The sequence below is a fragment of the Heterocephalus glaber genome, unplaced genomic scaffold (assembly GCF_053883595.1).
Source record: "Heterocephalus glaber isolate CG9 unplaced genomic scaffold, H.glaber_assembly_v1.0 deba00001479, whole genome shotgun sequence".
Taxonomy (NCBI): domain Eukaryota; kingdom Metazoa; phylum Chordata; class Mammalia; order Rodentia; family Bathyergidae; genus Heterocephalus; species Heterocephalus glaber.
In genome coordinates, this window is record NW_028258316.1 from 20685669 (window position 1) to 20702745 (window position 17077).

At 51.5% G+C, this 17077-nt stretch overlaps 1 protein-coding gene across 6 annotated transcripts in view; it reads right to left on the bottom strand.

Moving 5' to 3' along the window:
- Positions 1–17077, bottom strand: part of Col27a1 (collagen type XXVII alpha 1 chain) — a 118312-nt gene that overhangs the window by 83336 nt on the left and 17899 nt on the right. For all 6 annotated transcript variants that reach the window (XM_013073745.3, XM_004849506.4, XM_087183323.1 and 3 more), the window contains 3 exons: positions 15236–15289; positions 11670–11723; positions 1065–1118 (listed from right to left, as the gene is read on the bottom strand). In XM_013073745.3, the coding sequence (XP_012929199.2) occupies positions 1065–1118; positions 11670–11723; positions 15236–15289 (162 nt within the window). The remainder of the gene's footprint in view (positions 1–1064; positions 1119–11669; positions 11724–15235; positions 15290–17077) is intronic.

Sequence of the window (17077 nt, forward strand, 5' to 3'; positions counted from 1 at the left end):
CTGGTTGTCTCAACTACTCATAGGGGTTCATGGAGGCCTCGGAGTGGACACCAGGGGCCATTGAGCAGAGGAGAGGAGCAGAAGGGTGAGCAGGGCACCCGGCCCCAACTCACTAGCTCTGCTGGATCTATTTTATGTACTGGGCCTCCCGTGGCAGAAGACAATTTGGAGCGTGAGCTTTGGGCCTAAAACCATGGCTTAAAGCCACACCCCGGAGACATGTACCTGTCTGCCCATACCAATCAGCTTTCTCCTGCATTCCCAAGATATCGCCCATGGCTGGGCCTGGGGGTCACCCAGCAAGTCAACGACCAATGCCCGGCCTGGGAGCAGGCCACACAGGAACAAGAGCAAATCCCAGGCTCCTGCCTATAATTCCATTCTGCTACTTACTGGCTGTGAGGGTTCCAGTGAGCTCCCTTTAGCATATGGGGCCTCTGTTTTCTCATCTACAAGCTCAGCCCATCGGCCCTGGGTTATCAGGTTACAGGGAAGACCCAGATGGGAGTATATGTGGAGACTGTCTTAGACCCAGGGCACACAGGTTGTGTTTTCAGAGTAGACAGAGGGAGTCCTGTGGCCAAAGTGTCTTCTCTGTAGGAAAACTTTCTAATGTCAAAGCAGTTGGGATTAGGGACACCTCAAATATAGCTTGGGCCCTTCCTACCTCTAGAGCCCCACACACCTGTCTTCTCAGATGAACCAGGGTGGGTACAGAGTCTGCTGGAAGCTTCTTGGGTGAGGCTGCCAAGAAGCTTCTGGATGCCAGGGTCACCTGGCAGAAAGCCATGTAGGCAACGGTTCGCTCGCCAAGGTGTGTCCAAAGGCAAACTACTATGTCCTGTTTGATCAGCTGTACCCCAGGATGAAAGTACCAGGACAGGTGAGGTCCAGTGTTGGGAAAGGCCAAAGGACTTTGGGGAAAATCCAACCACAGTGACCTTCCCAGACTTGCCCTCCTCCTGCTGTCACACATGGCCACAGCCAGGACAGCTCCACGCAGGGTGGCCATGTTACCATGTCTGCCTCCCCCTTCCCTCAACACTAGGGTCCCTGGAACCTACCTTGGCTCCATCATGGGCCTGTCCTGGTGAGAGCCCCAGGTCCCCTTTCTGTCCCTGAAACAGAAACAATTCCACTTTGGCCACCACGTCACCGGGAGAAGATGTCTCCCCCACAGACTCTGCTCAAAGCTCTGGCCCCGTGTCAGTGCCTTCCCATCCAGCCTCCCACTCACAACTCCCAGGGGTGTTTTCTGTGATTCCATTACACCCTGCTCCAACACTTGCCGTAGCTCCCCAGGAACTCTGAAATCCAAACCTCTCCTTCTAGTGTCCCAAGTCCCACATCTAGCCCAGCCATCTGGTCCAAATTTTGCTCTCCTGGCACCAGCCAAGCCCACAGAGAGGGGCCCTGGGCTCTCTTGCCAGAGCACAGTGCACTCTTGAGTCGTGGCCTGCACATCCTGAAGGCAGACTCTGCTCAGCTGCCAGCCAATCCAGACAGCCCATCCCCAAGCGTCAACCAGCCCCATAAGATCAGCTGAATGTGTCCTTCCCAGCCAACTTTGGAGCTCTGGGCCACCACGCAGGTGACCAGTCTGCCTGTGCATGTTGCCACAACCATCTCCTGGAGCTCCAAGGGGGTTCCTGAGCAATGAGGCAGGCAGGTTCTTTTCCGTTTTCCAGAGAGTGATGCTCACCTGCTTGCTCCCTAAGCGCCCAAGACCACTGCACTGAAGCCACTTACATCCTTCACTCCCCTCCCTTTCCACAACAGCTGGAGGAAGCAGGCAAGGGAAGTGTGACTACCCCATAACACATCCGGAGAACTAATGCCAGGATGAGGAACTGTTGGAGGCCCCCAGGGCGCAGGCACTGGCAGAACTGATAGTAGTACCCTGTGACACCAGACCTGTGCTCTAGGACATCCTGGAACTCGATGAGTTTGTGAACAGTGAACTGGGGAGAAACTGACAGGAAACAAGTCCCTGCAGGGCAGAGGCAAGTGCTCTTTGTGCCCAGCATACAGGACAGTCCCTGTCCAAGGATCCTGACCCCTGAGAGCCTGGGGCACAGGAAAAGGGCTCCCAGAGTTCATCAGCTGCATTTCTAATGGGGCCAAAAACAGGGCTCCCACCTGCACCCTGCATGCCACCAAACCCCCTTAATTCCTCAGGAAGCAGAGCTCTGGAAAGTCCTCCACCCTGACATCACTTTCTTAGAGCTCCTAATCCCTGTCCCCTCTCCCCTCACTCTATCTTCTTTTCATCCTTTCCTCTGAGGCTGGGTCCAGAGTCCTGGGATAAAGCCCTGGGCCTTGGGCAGAGCACCCCCATCTCTGAGCGTGGTTTCCTTACCTTTAACATCACACACACAAACACACACACACACACACACACACACACACACACACACACACACAGTGGTTTTCCCGGGGTTGCTAGGCAAGAGGCCAGTGGGATAATGGCCATGACACATGGGAAGGATAGCTTGGCCAACTTTAATTAATTCCTATTTGAGTCTTTTCTACATCAGAACTCAGACCATCCAAATCTTGACTCAGTCACTCTCTGCCAGAAACTGGCGCACTGGAAAGAGCCTCCCAGAGGGAAAGGGATGGCCTTTTGTGCTTCCCCACTATGTGCAGATACTGGAAGGCACTCTGTGCACCAAGTCGCTTGTTCCAAGAAAGGACAAGGATTCGCTGGCATCCAGAGGAGCTAGGCACAGCCTGGCTGACCCAGCAGGTAAAAGGCTGGGTTCCCAATCTGTACATGGAAAGACTGGATGTTTCTCCCACACTCCTTCCCCTCCTGGCCACCGGCCCCAGACTGAAGGCCAGCTCTACCTGGGCCCCTCTAGGTCACCTCTGCAGAACCCCACACCCGATCTACCTGGCACTGTAGCTGCCCTCACGGACACTCTCCACCCTCGCTGTTCACAAGCCCGGCTCCTCGCCTTTTATGTCCGTGGTGCAAGGCCAGGCCTGGCACTAGTGAGGAGTCTCATGACCAAAAAAGGATGGAGCTTCTCCTCACCCGCCCTTGCCCACCTCACTCTGCAGCCGACAGAGAAGCTGGCACAGAAAGCTTGCAGGGCTGGGTCTCTGTGCATCCTATTCTGTCATTTGACAAAGAGGGGAAACTGAGACCAAAAGAGATGACAGATTTGCTCCCTGGCCCAAGGTCCTTAGCCGGGGCCTTTTAGTACTTCATCGATTTTTCTCTGCATCCTCACCAGCCTGGAGAGTGTTTGGGACATAGTCACTGCCCGAGAACATTAAGGAGGACAGATATTTATTCTTCACCTACTACAAGCCAAATCTGGTGAAGAACACAGAGAATGCCACGATGGAGAACAAACCACAGCTGCCACCTCTGGGGAACTCTGGCATGGAAGCCAGACAAGCCAGGAGGGACAATGGCACTAGCATTTATTAAGTGCATTTCTAAGCCCTGCATGCATATTAGCTCATTTAGCCTCCAAAACTATGAAGCAGCAACTGTCATTACCCCCATTTTACAGAAGAGGAAACTGAGGCAGAGCAAAGCTATGAGGTGTGACCAAATAATAGAGTGAATGTTTAAATGTTTAAACATTTATGACAGTAAGACACATTATCATTAACCACCATCAAGATACTTTTCCTTGCTTGGAACACACTTAACTCATCATTCTGGCCACATTATGAAGCAGTTCTGGAAGTCCTCTTTTGTGAGTATCATAGTTGTACTGTCGTGGGTGCCTCAATGTCCTAAACAGATTTAAAATCTTTTCAGTGGCACTCGGCAGCAGCATTTATCATATATATTTTTAAATCACACCTCAGAAAGATACTGATGAAGAAGAGGACTTCCAGAACTGCTTCAGAAAGTAGGAAGAGAAATGGTATGAGTGTGTGCAAAGTGAGAGGGAGTATTTTGAGAAGGATTAATGGCAATACTTTTTTTACTGTAATAATTTTTTGAACTTTAAACATTAACAGTATATTTTGATCACCTTCTGTATGTTACTTGTCAAAGGTCAGACAATTAATGCATGGGATTCAGTCTGGTTACACTTCAGCAAAGCACAGAGAAAAAGTCCATACCAGTGACAGATGGAAGACAGGAGACTTCGAGAGCTGCACTCAGAGACAGATAAATCCTTGCAGGGAGTCACAGCTGAGAGGTGGATCGAGGAAGTAAGGGAGGAGTCATAGGAAGGTGCAGCCCAGAGGATGCCCAGGTACCTCTGGTCAGGTAAAGGGTGACTTTGGGGATGGAGAAGACTATACATTTTCTCAGCCATCCTCCTGCAAATGCCCCAGTAAGAGATCAAAGAATGTACAACGTCTAACAAACCATTTCTCCCTTGCTGAGGGCAAGAATCTGGTCACCAGACCCAGCTCTGCAGCCAATGAGACCTCGAGATGACCTTGAGCAAGCCACTTGTGGAGGGAATGGTAGACTCTGCCTGGACCAGACAGCAGGCCCTTATGGGACTAGAAGACTATAGGAAGGCAGGGTCGAAACCTTATGTGCTAGAGCACTGTGGGAATGGGAACTGTACTTAGCACATTTCCTGCAGGTAGGGCTGGGACACGACACAAGAGAGGGCTCTGGGGGCTGAGATCCAGAAAAAGGGTGAGAAAGGCTGAGACAGAGGAGGAATCCATCATGAAAGATTGGAAGATTCTGGGCTGGAAACTGCCTGTATAAGCTATCTCTGATCTCAAGTACCCACCACAGGGTCTGGTCAGGAAGAGGGATCATGGAATCACTCATGAATGCGCAAATGAGTGAATGTGCCCTCCAGAGACTGCAGTAGGGGACTGGGTCAGATCTGGCCCAGTCGTGGGGCTTGTGAAGATTTCCACTACTGCTACTACTATTTCATGGTTTTAGAAGTGCTGGTCAATGTAATAAGACAAGAAAAACAAATAAGAGTGACTAACATTTGAGAAGAAGGAGACAAAAGTATGTCCTTTGCAAACCACATGAATACCTGTCTAGAATATTCAGAGCTCACTGAAATACTAGTAGAACTAATAATATACCTCAGTGAAGGGGATGGCCATAAATTAAACAGAAAAAGTACAAAAATACAAAAACCAAGAATTTTCTTTAATAGCTGAGAGCCATCTAGAAAATATAATAGGGAAGACTATTCCAATCATAACAGCAACAAAACCAAAAAATTTCTAAGTATAAACTTGAAAAGAAATGTGCAGGGATTATGCAATAAAAACTAAAAATGTTTTCCAAAAGATGTTTTTAAAACCCAGCCAAGGGCTGGGGATTTAGCTCAGTGTTTCCAGCGCCTGCCTTGCAAGCCCAAGGTCCTGAGTTCAATACTCAGTACCAAAAAAAAAAGATGTTAAAACACAACCAAATGGGAAAATATGCCTAGTGTACATAGGAAAGCCTAATATTTTAAAGGTGTTAGTTCTTTATAAATTAATTATTTTATATTAAAGATGTTCATTTTACATAAATTAATATATGCATTTCATACAATTCCAATACAAAGCCTTTTTTAAGGGAATTAAAATGGCCATAAAGTTCGCTGAACAGAAAAAAACAGCCAGAAATGGGGTTTTTTTTGGTACTGGTGATCGAACTCGGGCCCTTCCTCTTGCGAGGCAGGCAGCGGAACCACTGAGCTAAATCCCCGGCCCATCCAGAAATATTTTTAAAAGAGGAGAGGGGAGACGCACAGTGTAATAAATGTCACATAAAATAGTATTTTACTAGCATACAGATATACAAAAGGAGCAATGAAATATAGTGGGATAGTCTAAAATAGATCCTGGCCTCTCGTACAACAATCAGTAGAAGAAAGGTTGTTTAATAAATGGTTAAAGATTAAGGTGAAAATGCTGATGGCCCACTTTATATTCCGTCCCCATTCAGATGAATTCAAGATGGTTTAAAAATTTTAACAGTACAAATGACATTATAAAATGACTAGGAATAAAAGGGACTATGTGTCTGATCTTAAGATGAAAAGTATAAAAACAGAGTAGGGCCTTGGGTGTAGCTCAGTCGTAGACCACATGTTTAGCATGTACAAGGCCCTATACATGGCCTTAGAAGGGACGTAGGGAAGGAAGGAGGAGGAAGGAAAAAAATAAATCATAAATTTTACCTATTTTTTGAGCCCTTTCCAAATTCGATGACATATCATAAATTCCTAGTAAGTTAGGTATTAGTATTTTTTATTAGTAGTAGTACATGTTTCCAGTACATAATGTTTACATTCCTTGTGGGGAGTTGATACATGTACATAACACATCTTAACATCTTAATTCCTTATTTAATCCCCTTTCCTTCTTTAGAAAAAATAATACTTCCATTTATAAAAATTATTATGAATATCCTTCATAGGCAAACAACAAACTGGGAAATATGTGCAACACAGGTGAAGTTTTAATAACCTTAATATGTAAATATAAATAATTTTTACAAGTCAATAGCAAATGACACCATTCCAACCCCCAAAATAAACCCATTCACAGATGACAAAAGGCAAATAAAAGTGGAGATAAGAAAAAAATTCATCTCAAAGATGAGCAGAGTGAACAGTGAATCTATCTATCTATCCATCCATCCACCTATCATGGCACTGAGGAATGAACCCAGGGCCTTCATATAGAGCTACAATCCCCAACCCTTTTTTATTTTTTATTTTGAGACACAGTTTCTCTAAGTTGCCCAGGCTGGGCTCAAACTTGCAATTCTCCTGCCACAGCCGGCAGGGATTACAAGATAGGATTACAAGCATGCGCCACCATGCCTGGCTGGAAATAGAACATGTTTTTTGCTTTTTCTTTCTTTCTTCTTTCTTACAGTGCTGGAGATTGAATCCAGGGCCTTGCACATTTCAGGCAGTGCTCTACCACTGAGCTACATCCCAAGCCCTTTTCAAAATTTTATTTTGAGACAAGATCGCACTAAGTTGTCCAGGCTGGGCTTGAACTTGCAATTCTCCTGCTTGAGCATCCCAGAGTGCTGGGATTAAAGGGATGCACCATGGTGCCCAGCTTGAATTGTTTTCTTTCAATATTCCTCTAAAGCCAGCAGCAGCATGAAATGATTTAACCTTTCCAGAAGGCAGATATTTAGTACAATAACAGCAGATATTCATAGCTGTTATGTTCAAGGCATGTGACACATTATTCATGTTTCCATGTATATTCATATGCATATATATCTTGGCACATATAAATACACATATACACACTCAGGTTCATCCTCAGAACAATCCTATGAGGTGTGAACTATTACTATGCCCATTTTACAGAAGTGGAAACTGAGACCCTAAACTGAGAGTCTAGTAACTTGCCCAAGTCATACACTCAGCAAGTGGGGAAATCAGGATTCAAACTCAGGTGCACTGGCTTCTGAGTCCATGCTAGTAACTCTATTTTTATTAATTTATCCTAAAGATATAATTAGATATTCCAACACTTATATACAACAACGTTCTTCAAGATAATACCTGTACCTCAGTAGAAGATGGTTTGATAAAAAGGAGACTGGTTATAGGAAGTATGGGGTGTTGATGTTGGGAGAACACCATGCAGCCATTAATACACATGCGGGAAGAAAGCCACAGGAAATGCTCGCAGCAACTGTTAAGTACAGAAGGCCAGATGCAGCCTCACGAGTGACTCCACTGTCACACATGTGACACATATGGAGGACCGGACACCCAAGAGAGCAGGGGGCTGACCTCCTGGAGGCTCGACGGACAGGATTCGGCATCAGACACTGGGATGCTAGCCTGGCCATCTACTTGAAACATGATGCCGGGCAAGTTACTTAGCCACTTTGGGACTTTGTTTTCTCATCCGTAAAATGGGGTCATAGTACCTGCCCTACAAAGTGCTGTCAGGCAGGACTGCTCACACACACCCGGTGCTCGCCACGGGTAGGGCTGCTACAGCGGCCGTGTGGCTGGGCCTGAGGCCTAAGAACTCGATGGGGGCCATCTCCACCCCTTTCCCACAGCTCTGCCAGCGGCTACCTGCTCACAGAGCCTCCCCTCCTGCCTGCCTGTGCCCTGGGGCCATGGTAACCCTGGCTAATTCACTGCTGAAGGAGAGGCCCGACTAGGATCAGAGCATCTGGCTGCCCCAGAGTGGCCTCCCTGGCACCTCTGGCCCACGGCTCCTCCCTTGCGTGAGGGCCTTGCATCGCACTGAACACTCCTACCTTGGCAGCAGCGCCCCCTGGGGCAGTGCCTGGACCCCCACAGGCCTGGGGCCCAGCCAGCTTCTCAGGAGGCTCAGAGGCCTTTGCAAACCTCCCCTGACCCTTTCACCTCTCCTGAATCCATTGTCTTCCTGCTGTTTCTCAGATGAAGTTCAAAACTCCCTGTACCTGCAGCCCTCCCCAGCCTTCTCTTGCCCTTTCACCAAGTTGCCCACCACTCCATAGACTTCAGTTCAGTCTTTCCACTGCCTAGGAAGTAGGTGGGCTTCACCTCTCAGGGCGGATGAAACCCTATCTGGGGGGTTCTCAGCACCCCATGCCCTCACATGGAGTCCTAGACCCTTCACCACAGTGCAACTCCACTTATTGTACAATCTGCTTCTCTTCCTTGCTCTCTCACCTCTGCACTCAAGGGCAGGGACAGTGCCTCTCATTGCCCTCTAGAACCTAGTACCTGGCACAGGCCGACAGCTGACCACCACACCCACCCTGCCAGAGCACTTCTCACGGGCCAGCCCTGCACAACAGACACAGAAGGAACTTAGTCACTCCTCATGAGGACCTGAAGTCACCTTCTGGATGAGGAAACTGAGGCATGGAAATGTCAAATGATTTGCCTGTAGTCACAGAGCTAGGAGGTGAAGGAGCTGGGATTTGAACTTGAGCCACTGGGCTCGGGAGTCTGTGCTCTTCACCACTGCGCTTTCCAGAAGCCAACTGGATAAATGAATCCAGCCAGTGACTCCATCCTGAGTCACCTTCCCACGGTTCTGTCCAGAGCTCTCAAGCTCAACTCCAGGAGGCAACTAGAGCCCTCTTTTTGGCAGAAATGAGCTTGGTGCCCATGGGTACACAGTCCCCGGGCACAGCCTGGACCCTGGGGGAGGCAGGTTGGGTGAAACCTGGGCTGACCTTCTAGGCTGCAGAGCCCCCAAAGCTCCTGCCACAGACAAACCCAAGGATCCAATCCCTGGCAAGTGAGGTGCCAAGCATCTCATCCCGCCTTTGGCCTGCCACCCCTGGGAACCTCAAGAGGGACAAGATCCCTCATCTTTCCTCTTTTCCCTTCCGTGATCTTCTCAATGCACCTGCCATTCCCACCCTTGTGGCCAGCATGGGGATCTTTACACCACAAGGCCATTAATTCCTGGGGCTGAAGACTGGGCTGGAGGATAGGACAACAGCCAAGCCAGATAAGAGCAGACTCCGTGTCGCCAGGGTACATAGTAGGTACTCAATAAACCAAGGAGGGTGAGCAGATGGGGGCCCTGGCAGCACCCATGGAAGCCAACCCCGTGCAGGAAGAGGGGGGCCCAGCACCATCCCTCAAAGGCACCACAGGCCCCAAGGGCTCTGGTGAACAGTGGGGGCCCCTTTCGGCAAAACCCCACCCCCAGTCTGCTCCAGCAGCAGCCTCTGCTTTAACCCTATCTGATCATTGCCAGCCTGGACCAGGCCAAGCACACTGGTGGTCCCCACCCAACTGCTCTGCCCTGGGAGACTTCTGCTGACTCTGAGCTCAGGCCAAGGGTCCAGGCAAAGGCATGACCCCTGCTCCACAGCCCCAGCATTTTATACAAATCCCAGGGAGAGAGGCAGCCGCTGGCCCCAGTGTCTTCTCTGGAACTCACACCCTCTCCCTTGCATACCCAGTTTCTCTGCAAGGCCTGGGCAGCAAACACAGGGCTTGCACAAAGAATGACTTTGGAGCTGGAGTCCTGTCCCTAAAGCTGTGTCCACAGGTCTCAGCTCCATGTGGTGGCAGCAGGAGCCACTTGCTAGGGACAAGACTCCACGGCCACACCCACAGCTGCTTTACCAAATGGAGGGAGACGCAGCTGGGAGCCCCTCGTCCTGTCCTACCGTGGTATATCTGTTCAGGACAGGAGTGGGCTGCTGGGAGCCCGGGATGAGGCCCCACCATGCTCCAGGGTGAGCAGGGCCAGCGCAGGTCAGCCTGGGCTGCAGGGAGGTGGGTGGGCATTGCTGCCACAGCAGCAGGGGTCAGTCAGGAACACACAGACCCAGGCCGGAGTGGCCGAGCAGGGCAAAGCAGCTGTTGCTCATGAGCATCTTGATGGACCCAGGGCCTCTGCAAAGCAGAACAAGTATCCAAAGGAGGCCGACTCTGCACGAGGCCTGGAGAGTCAGGTTCCTAGACGAGATCTTACTCTGCCAGCATCCCAGCCTCCCTATCTGTCAGTGAGTGAAGTAGCCCCACACTCATCTCTTTGGTCTTTGTGGGGCTCAAATGACACAAGCCTGGAAGTGCATGTAGTGCTGCACATAAGGGTGCAAGGACTGGGGTGACTGTCGCCAGCATCTGCCAGCTGCTGAGTGCCAGACCCCTGGGGCCTCCACTGCCTGCCTTCCAAGGAGGGACCCTGCCCTATGTGGCCAGAGTCACAGGTCTCTGGGGGCCGAGGCCAGTGCCCCTGTGTCTCCATGCAAGGGCCCGCCATGGGAGACTGGCACCTTATATCCATATCCCCAGCGCTGCTCAGATGCGACCTTGGTCCACAACCCTAAGCTGGAAGCCCAGAGGAGCCAGCTCCATGTGTTTGAAGAGCCAGGCTTGGAAGCTGATCAGCTACTCACTCTGGATGGCTCCAGGCCTAACAGATAAAGGCTTTCCTTAAACCCTTGACCTTTACAGTTGGATTAGCAAAGAATGACCTTGGACCCCAGCCAATCAAAGCCCAGAGGCCCGCACACTTTCAACGCGGGGACTGCCCTTCTAACTTCCAGGACTTGGCATCCTCTCCCTCGCCCCCCATTTTTCCACCTCCTCAGTCCATGCACAGCCAGCTCCAGGAGCATACTCCAGAGCTCCAGAGCCGGGGGCCAAGAACAAGTCAGGGTATTCCAAGAAGGCTCTCTGGGGAAGTGGCATCTCACTGGCTACCCCAGACTCCCTCTCTAGCTCAGAGCACCCCTGAGCTCCAGAATGGAGCCCCACCCGGTTACCAAATGCAACGTCATCTCAGACCTTCTGCCGGATTCCAGGTTTGGTCACCCAGGCTAACACTCAGGAGTTGTTGTCTCTCACGTCACATCCCAAGATCTTCCTAAAACATGATCCTCCCAGGTTCCTCCCCAGCCCATAACCATCTCCTCGGGGTACATCTTACACCCTGGTGAACTTTCTGTCCCTAGCCTGACATTCAAAGCCCTCCCTATGAAGCAACAAGTTGCCTTTTTGCCTGCTCCCCTTTAAGGGTTCTAGGGTCAGGTTGCCTTTCTCTTCCAACGTCTTCCAACCAGAACCCAAACTCAGGACTCCTTCCTGGGCCTCCAGACCCAGGACAGGCCCAGCACTGGGTGGGAGCAAGCTCAGGGAGCCTCTAGCCTGCATGGGACTCCTCCATCATGACCTGAAGTTTCTGCACCAAGAAAGTACCCCAAATGTGGTCCCCACCCCAGCACCCACTCCGTCATCACCTCTGCAGACCCCACAGCAAATACTCACTTTGGCACCAGGAGGGCCGGGCAGGCCTGGGTTTCCATATGGCCCAGGAAGACCCTAAAGGGAGACAAAAAGAAGGTGAGAGAGAAGAGGGGTCACCCCACTTCAGACAACAGTGCCCACCACCTTCCTTCTACTCACTGCTGAGAGCCCCCCGAAGTGACACTGTCACAGTGTCCACACAGTTATAGTCACTCCGCCTACTTCTAGGGGCTCTGGAAGCCTGGTGCTGAAGGAACCTTCCCATGCCCTATCTCATGTCACCCTGTTACCCTCTGGAGTAGATTCGAGCGCTTGCTAGGCATAGGTGCCAGGAGTTGGTACTGGAAGCTGAGATCAGTGCTCAGAGATGTTTGTAACTGTCCCAGGTCACGCAGCTGCTAAGAGCCAGAGCTGGACCTTAATCTCAGACCTGTCAGGATGTGAGATCTTACCCCTGAATTTTACCACCTCTCCAAACTCTCTCAGCCCAGCCCCATCAAGCCTCCTAGCTTCCTTGGGCTCAAACCACACTTAGCTCTTTGTTTTTCTCGAGCGTGCCTCATACAGTCTCTCCTTGTCACCGTGGCCCATGCTGTCCCCATCATTGGCCATGTCTTGCCCATCCATCCCTTCTGGCTGAAATTAGGACCCATCCCCCGAGGCCTGGCTCAAAGGCAACTTCTTCCAGGGAGCCTTCCCAGACTCCTCCAACCTAAAGTGGTCTCTCCGTGCTTTGGAATCCAGTGGCCTTTGGCAGGAGTTGACAGCTTACTGGGGGGTGGGACTCAGCCACTTCTGGACAAAGGCCACAGTATGTGACCAGAGCCTGCCACAGACTGGCATCTTCCAGAGACCATGGGGCAGCTGGGAAGACAGACGCAATGTAAGCATCTCGGTCAAGGTTGCACAGCAGAATGTGGCCAAGTGAGACTGCTTCAAGCCCAGTTTGCTCATGACACTCAGGTTTCCCAGGCCATCTCCATATCCTGGGATAGCTGGCTCCTGTCATGTCCACTTTCCCCAGCAAGAGCCCTGGCTGCAGACTTTGAGCCCGCAGAGTCGGGTAATAACCAGGTACCAGCCGAGAACAGTCCGGGGCAGTGCCAGTAGAAAGGGGCACCTGGAGGGGTCCACCAGCCCCTACCCCACCAGCCTCTGGATTTGGTCCTTGTCTCCGGCCCACTCAGCTCCTTGGCCTGGCTTTGCATGAACTGCCTTCCTCCCTCTCGGAGGCCAGCTCCCAGCTGCAGCCTGTCACATTCCAACCGAGGCACCTCCCTCTTCCTCAGTGCCTGAGCAAGGACCCTCCTCTCCTCTGAACGCACAGGAAGCAACAGTGTCCAGACTGCACTGGGCCTGGGGAATTTATAAGTGCCACGTGTGACCCTCCTTCTAAAATTATCCGCCATCCTGCCCCCTCCCACCAGGCAGTCTCCTAGAACGTGGATGGAACGCACTCCCCACCAGCCTCAGTGTCCTGTAAATGACAGGGGCCAGCAATCTCTGGAAAACCTCCTATGTCCCCCGAGCCCAGGCTCCCAGGCTCTAACTGGAGATCAGGCTAGGTGGGGTGTCAGAGGAAGGTCCCTGATGTCCAGCTCCCCTGGGACCAGATGTGGGGCATGGACGGTCAAGGGTGGCTACCTCTCCTCAGCTGTAACCCCAGCTGCCTCATAGATGGTGGGCTGCAGCTCTCAGCCCCCATCGGCAGTCTGTGAGGGCTTCCTGCTCCCTGCTCCCACTCCCCACCTTTCTTCAGTCACTGCCTTGCAGAGAAACGAGGCACATAGTTGACCCGGAGCCAAGCAGACCGATTCCATAAATGTTGCAGCCCAGAAAGCGGGTGGGGGAGGGCTCAGGGATTCCCCCTCGTCCTTCCACAGCCGGGGGAGTGTGTGGAGGTGGGAAGGGTCGGGCCACAGGGCTTTAGTGACCTCAGGTAGGACCCTGCCCCTCCCTGAGCCCGAGACCACCATCTGTGCAGAGAGGCAGTGGGGCAGTTTAATCTGGCATTCTATTATCTTTGGAATTTTATGATCTATGGAATTCCCAGTCTAGAAACAGGATGGTGGGGGGTGGGGCAGGCACAGAGACTGGAAGCAGGTCAGAAGAGCTGGGAGGAACCGTGGAAATGCCTTACTGCGATCCCAGGTTGCACAAATGGAGAAACTGAGGCCAAGAGGAGAGATGGGACTTGCCTACCATCACATGGCTTCCTGCCAGCAATGTTCCCAACTCCCAGCTGGAAATCTCTCCCAACCATTTGCCCAGCACCAGGGTGCTGTGCTAGGTATCGGGTAAGACAATGACACAGACACAGTGTCTCCCACTGGGAGGTAAGTGTTGGCAGAAGAGAGAAGAACTCGTGTGGTAGACAGGTCAGAAGGTGGGCTCTGGAGTCAGAGAACCTCAAGTAACAACCTTTCAGAGCCTTGGTTTTCTTGTTTATAACATGAGGAAAACATTGGGACCTATTCCTTAAGATGGCCAGGAAGACAGATTGAGACTGTCAAAGAGTTCAGTGGTGAAGGAGATTTGCAGAGAGATATCTGCCTTCCAGGGGGCCCCAAGGAGGGGTCATCATCAGAAAAGGAAGTGGCCCCTGATCTTGGCCATGAATGGAAGGGGAATTGGCAAAGGAGACCTGCTGAGTAGAGGGGACAGTGGAGTAAAGGTGAAAGGCAGTCCCAGGGAGGGCTGGGAGCAGGGCAGCTTGCCTGGGCCTGCAATGCTAAGTCAAGGGGTCTTGTCGGGTGCTACAGGCTGCAAGGTCCCATGTCTGGCAGTGCCTGTGGTACCTGCCTCATCCTCAGCTCTGGGCATGCACTTTTTGAAGACTCGGAAGCCAGGAGGAAATGTGGTCTGAGAAAGCAGATTCCAGGGCCAGGGCCAGGTCTGGAGGGAGCTGGGGCAGAGTAATTGCATAACCAGAACCAACCACGGGGCTCAGAGCTAAAAATATGCCCCAGGCAGTTATCTCTGCCAGGCCTTGCCAGGCACCCAGCGTGGGAAAGGCTGATTCAGCCTGAGCATGGATGCAAGTGACATTGGTCCCTGCCCTCCCTCTCGGGAAGGGTGCAGTTTTCCCTCTAAGGAAAAGCCTCGGCTCCAGCCTGGCTTGGCCATTACCTACTCACTTTCCTGGTCCCTAGAATGAGAATGATCACACCAGCCCACAGAGGTCAAATAAGGCAGCATAAAGTGATGGGCAGGTATAGCACAGAGCTGTTGTCACCCTGAGGCATGAGCTAGCTCACACTGGCCACTGCAGCTCCACCCAGCTGTCCTCCAGCCTCACTCCCACCCAGGAGCTCAGCCCTCTCTCAGAGATGGACTTCAGGACCCTCCTTCCCTCCCTCCCTCCAGCTGCACCCCAAACTGCAAGCATGATGCCTAGGACAAACACCCTGCAAGAAGTCATTGTCTTCCCAAAGCACATCTGCCCACAGAGCTCCTCCTAGAGCCCTATGACTACCCACAATGCACAAAATGGAAAAGAGGTGCTAGCAAGGGTCAGGGAAGGGCCCGAGGACACAATGCAAACTGGGACTTTAGGGAAGTAGGTCACAGGTGCCAGGGACACTTACCCGAGGCCCTCGTGGGCCAGGAGGTCCAGGTGGCCCAGGAAGCCCAGGAGGACCCTGAACAGGAAGCAAAAAGACAGTGTCAGACAGTGCCCAGAGGCAGCAGTGAATGGAATCAACCAGTCATTCAACAATCCTGCCCAGAGCTCTGGGCATAGGCATCCCATGGCTAGAAGAGGCATCTCCTGAGGTCCTATTCTGAGGACCTCATGCTCTTTGAGGCTTTCAGGCCTTTCAAAAATAGCAGCTGCTGCCTCCCAGACTTTGAAGCTCTCATCTTTTATCACTCAGATAAGTTACAGTGCCACTTCCTCCAGGAAGCCTTCTCTGATCCCTTCCCCAAGTCCCCCTTTTCCCGCCAAAGACTGTTTTATTACTGGGAAGTCATTTGCAGACACCTGTCTCTCCCAGCAGATCATGAGCTCCTCAAAGGAACCAATAAGATGAGTCATTTCTCTCCCTGGAGCTCAGCCAAATGTTTAATAAAATATAACAGCAAGGAACCTCAGAACTCAATCAAGTTCTCTCCAGGGCCAGAGCAGAGAAGGGACTTGGCCAAGGTCACACTGAGCATCTTTGTACCATGAACAGGCAGCAGAGCATCAAAAGTGCAGTCATAGCCTTTCCAGTCATCTGTGCCTGGGTTCAAATCCTTACACTGCCACTTAGTAGCTGGGTTCAGTAATTCCCTCCCCATGGGATTGTTTCAATGGTGATGAGAGATGGTAAATGTCTAGCACAGTGCCTGCTATGTCACCAGCACACAGATGTTCTCTCTGCTCTCACCTACATCGTGCCTTCCTGGGCACCTTCCAGAGCTCCACATGGCTGTCCCTGCTCCTGCTCTCTCTTCCACTCTTTCCTTCTCCAGTCCCTCCACACAGCCGAATCCTCCTTCTCCAGAAACTCCCCTGCTCAGCAGCATTAAATGGCTCCCTGCTTCCCACAAGAGGAAGGCCTGACCCTGAAGTAGGCATTTCAGAAGTACCTGTCTGGCTCTGTCCCTCCTCCCTTCACACCGGACTAAACAGTAGGCTGATCTCTGTTCAAATCCTGACTTGATCACCTCATAGCCAGGGGCTGTGTGCAGTTCCTTCTGTCCGTTTGAGTCTCAGATGCTATCCCTTTACAATGGGTCCAACATTGAGGAGTCCCCGGGGATTAACTAAGGGCCTGATGAGATGCACTGAGCCTGGAGCCTTCGAAGGAAGCCAGGCTTTCGAGGATGTGTGAGGCCTGGGGAATTCATTTGTTTCAAATAACAGTCAACAAGATTCCAGGTTTCCTGCCCAGAGTTAAAGTAGGCATTGAAAAGTCAGAACGCTTTGGCTGGTAATTAATCCGGATCTCACGCTGGGCAGCCTCGGCTCACAGAGCCAGCCTGTGAACACCACGTGCCTACTTGTCCATAAATAAAGATCAGAGAGATCCAGACAGGCAGATAGGACACCAAGGCCCCACGGTCACTGGGCAAGAACCCCAGGGGACGGAGGAGGAGCTGTTGAGTGACCCCAGGTAAGTCCTGGCCACCTCTATGCAACTGGGGGCACCTTTTGCCACACTAAGGGCAGCCTGCCTTCCATGGCACATCGAGGCCAGGGCATGGTCTTCAGTCCTGTGTCTGCCTGTGGGCCTGGGGCTAGGGCCAGACCACCTTCCTCTCCTCCTGCTCTGGGGGAACAGCAGAGTGCAGTGTAAGACCAGGGTTCTGGGCTCACACCAAACACCCCCACTTACCAGGCTAGATGGTTTGGCCAAGCTACTTTCAGGCTCCACACTTCCGTTTCTCAAACTTCCGTCAAGTGAGGATAATAATAGCTCGTACCTGCATATAATCTATAAAAT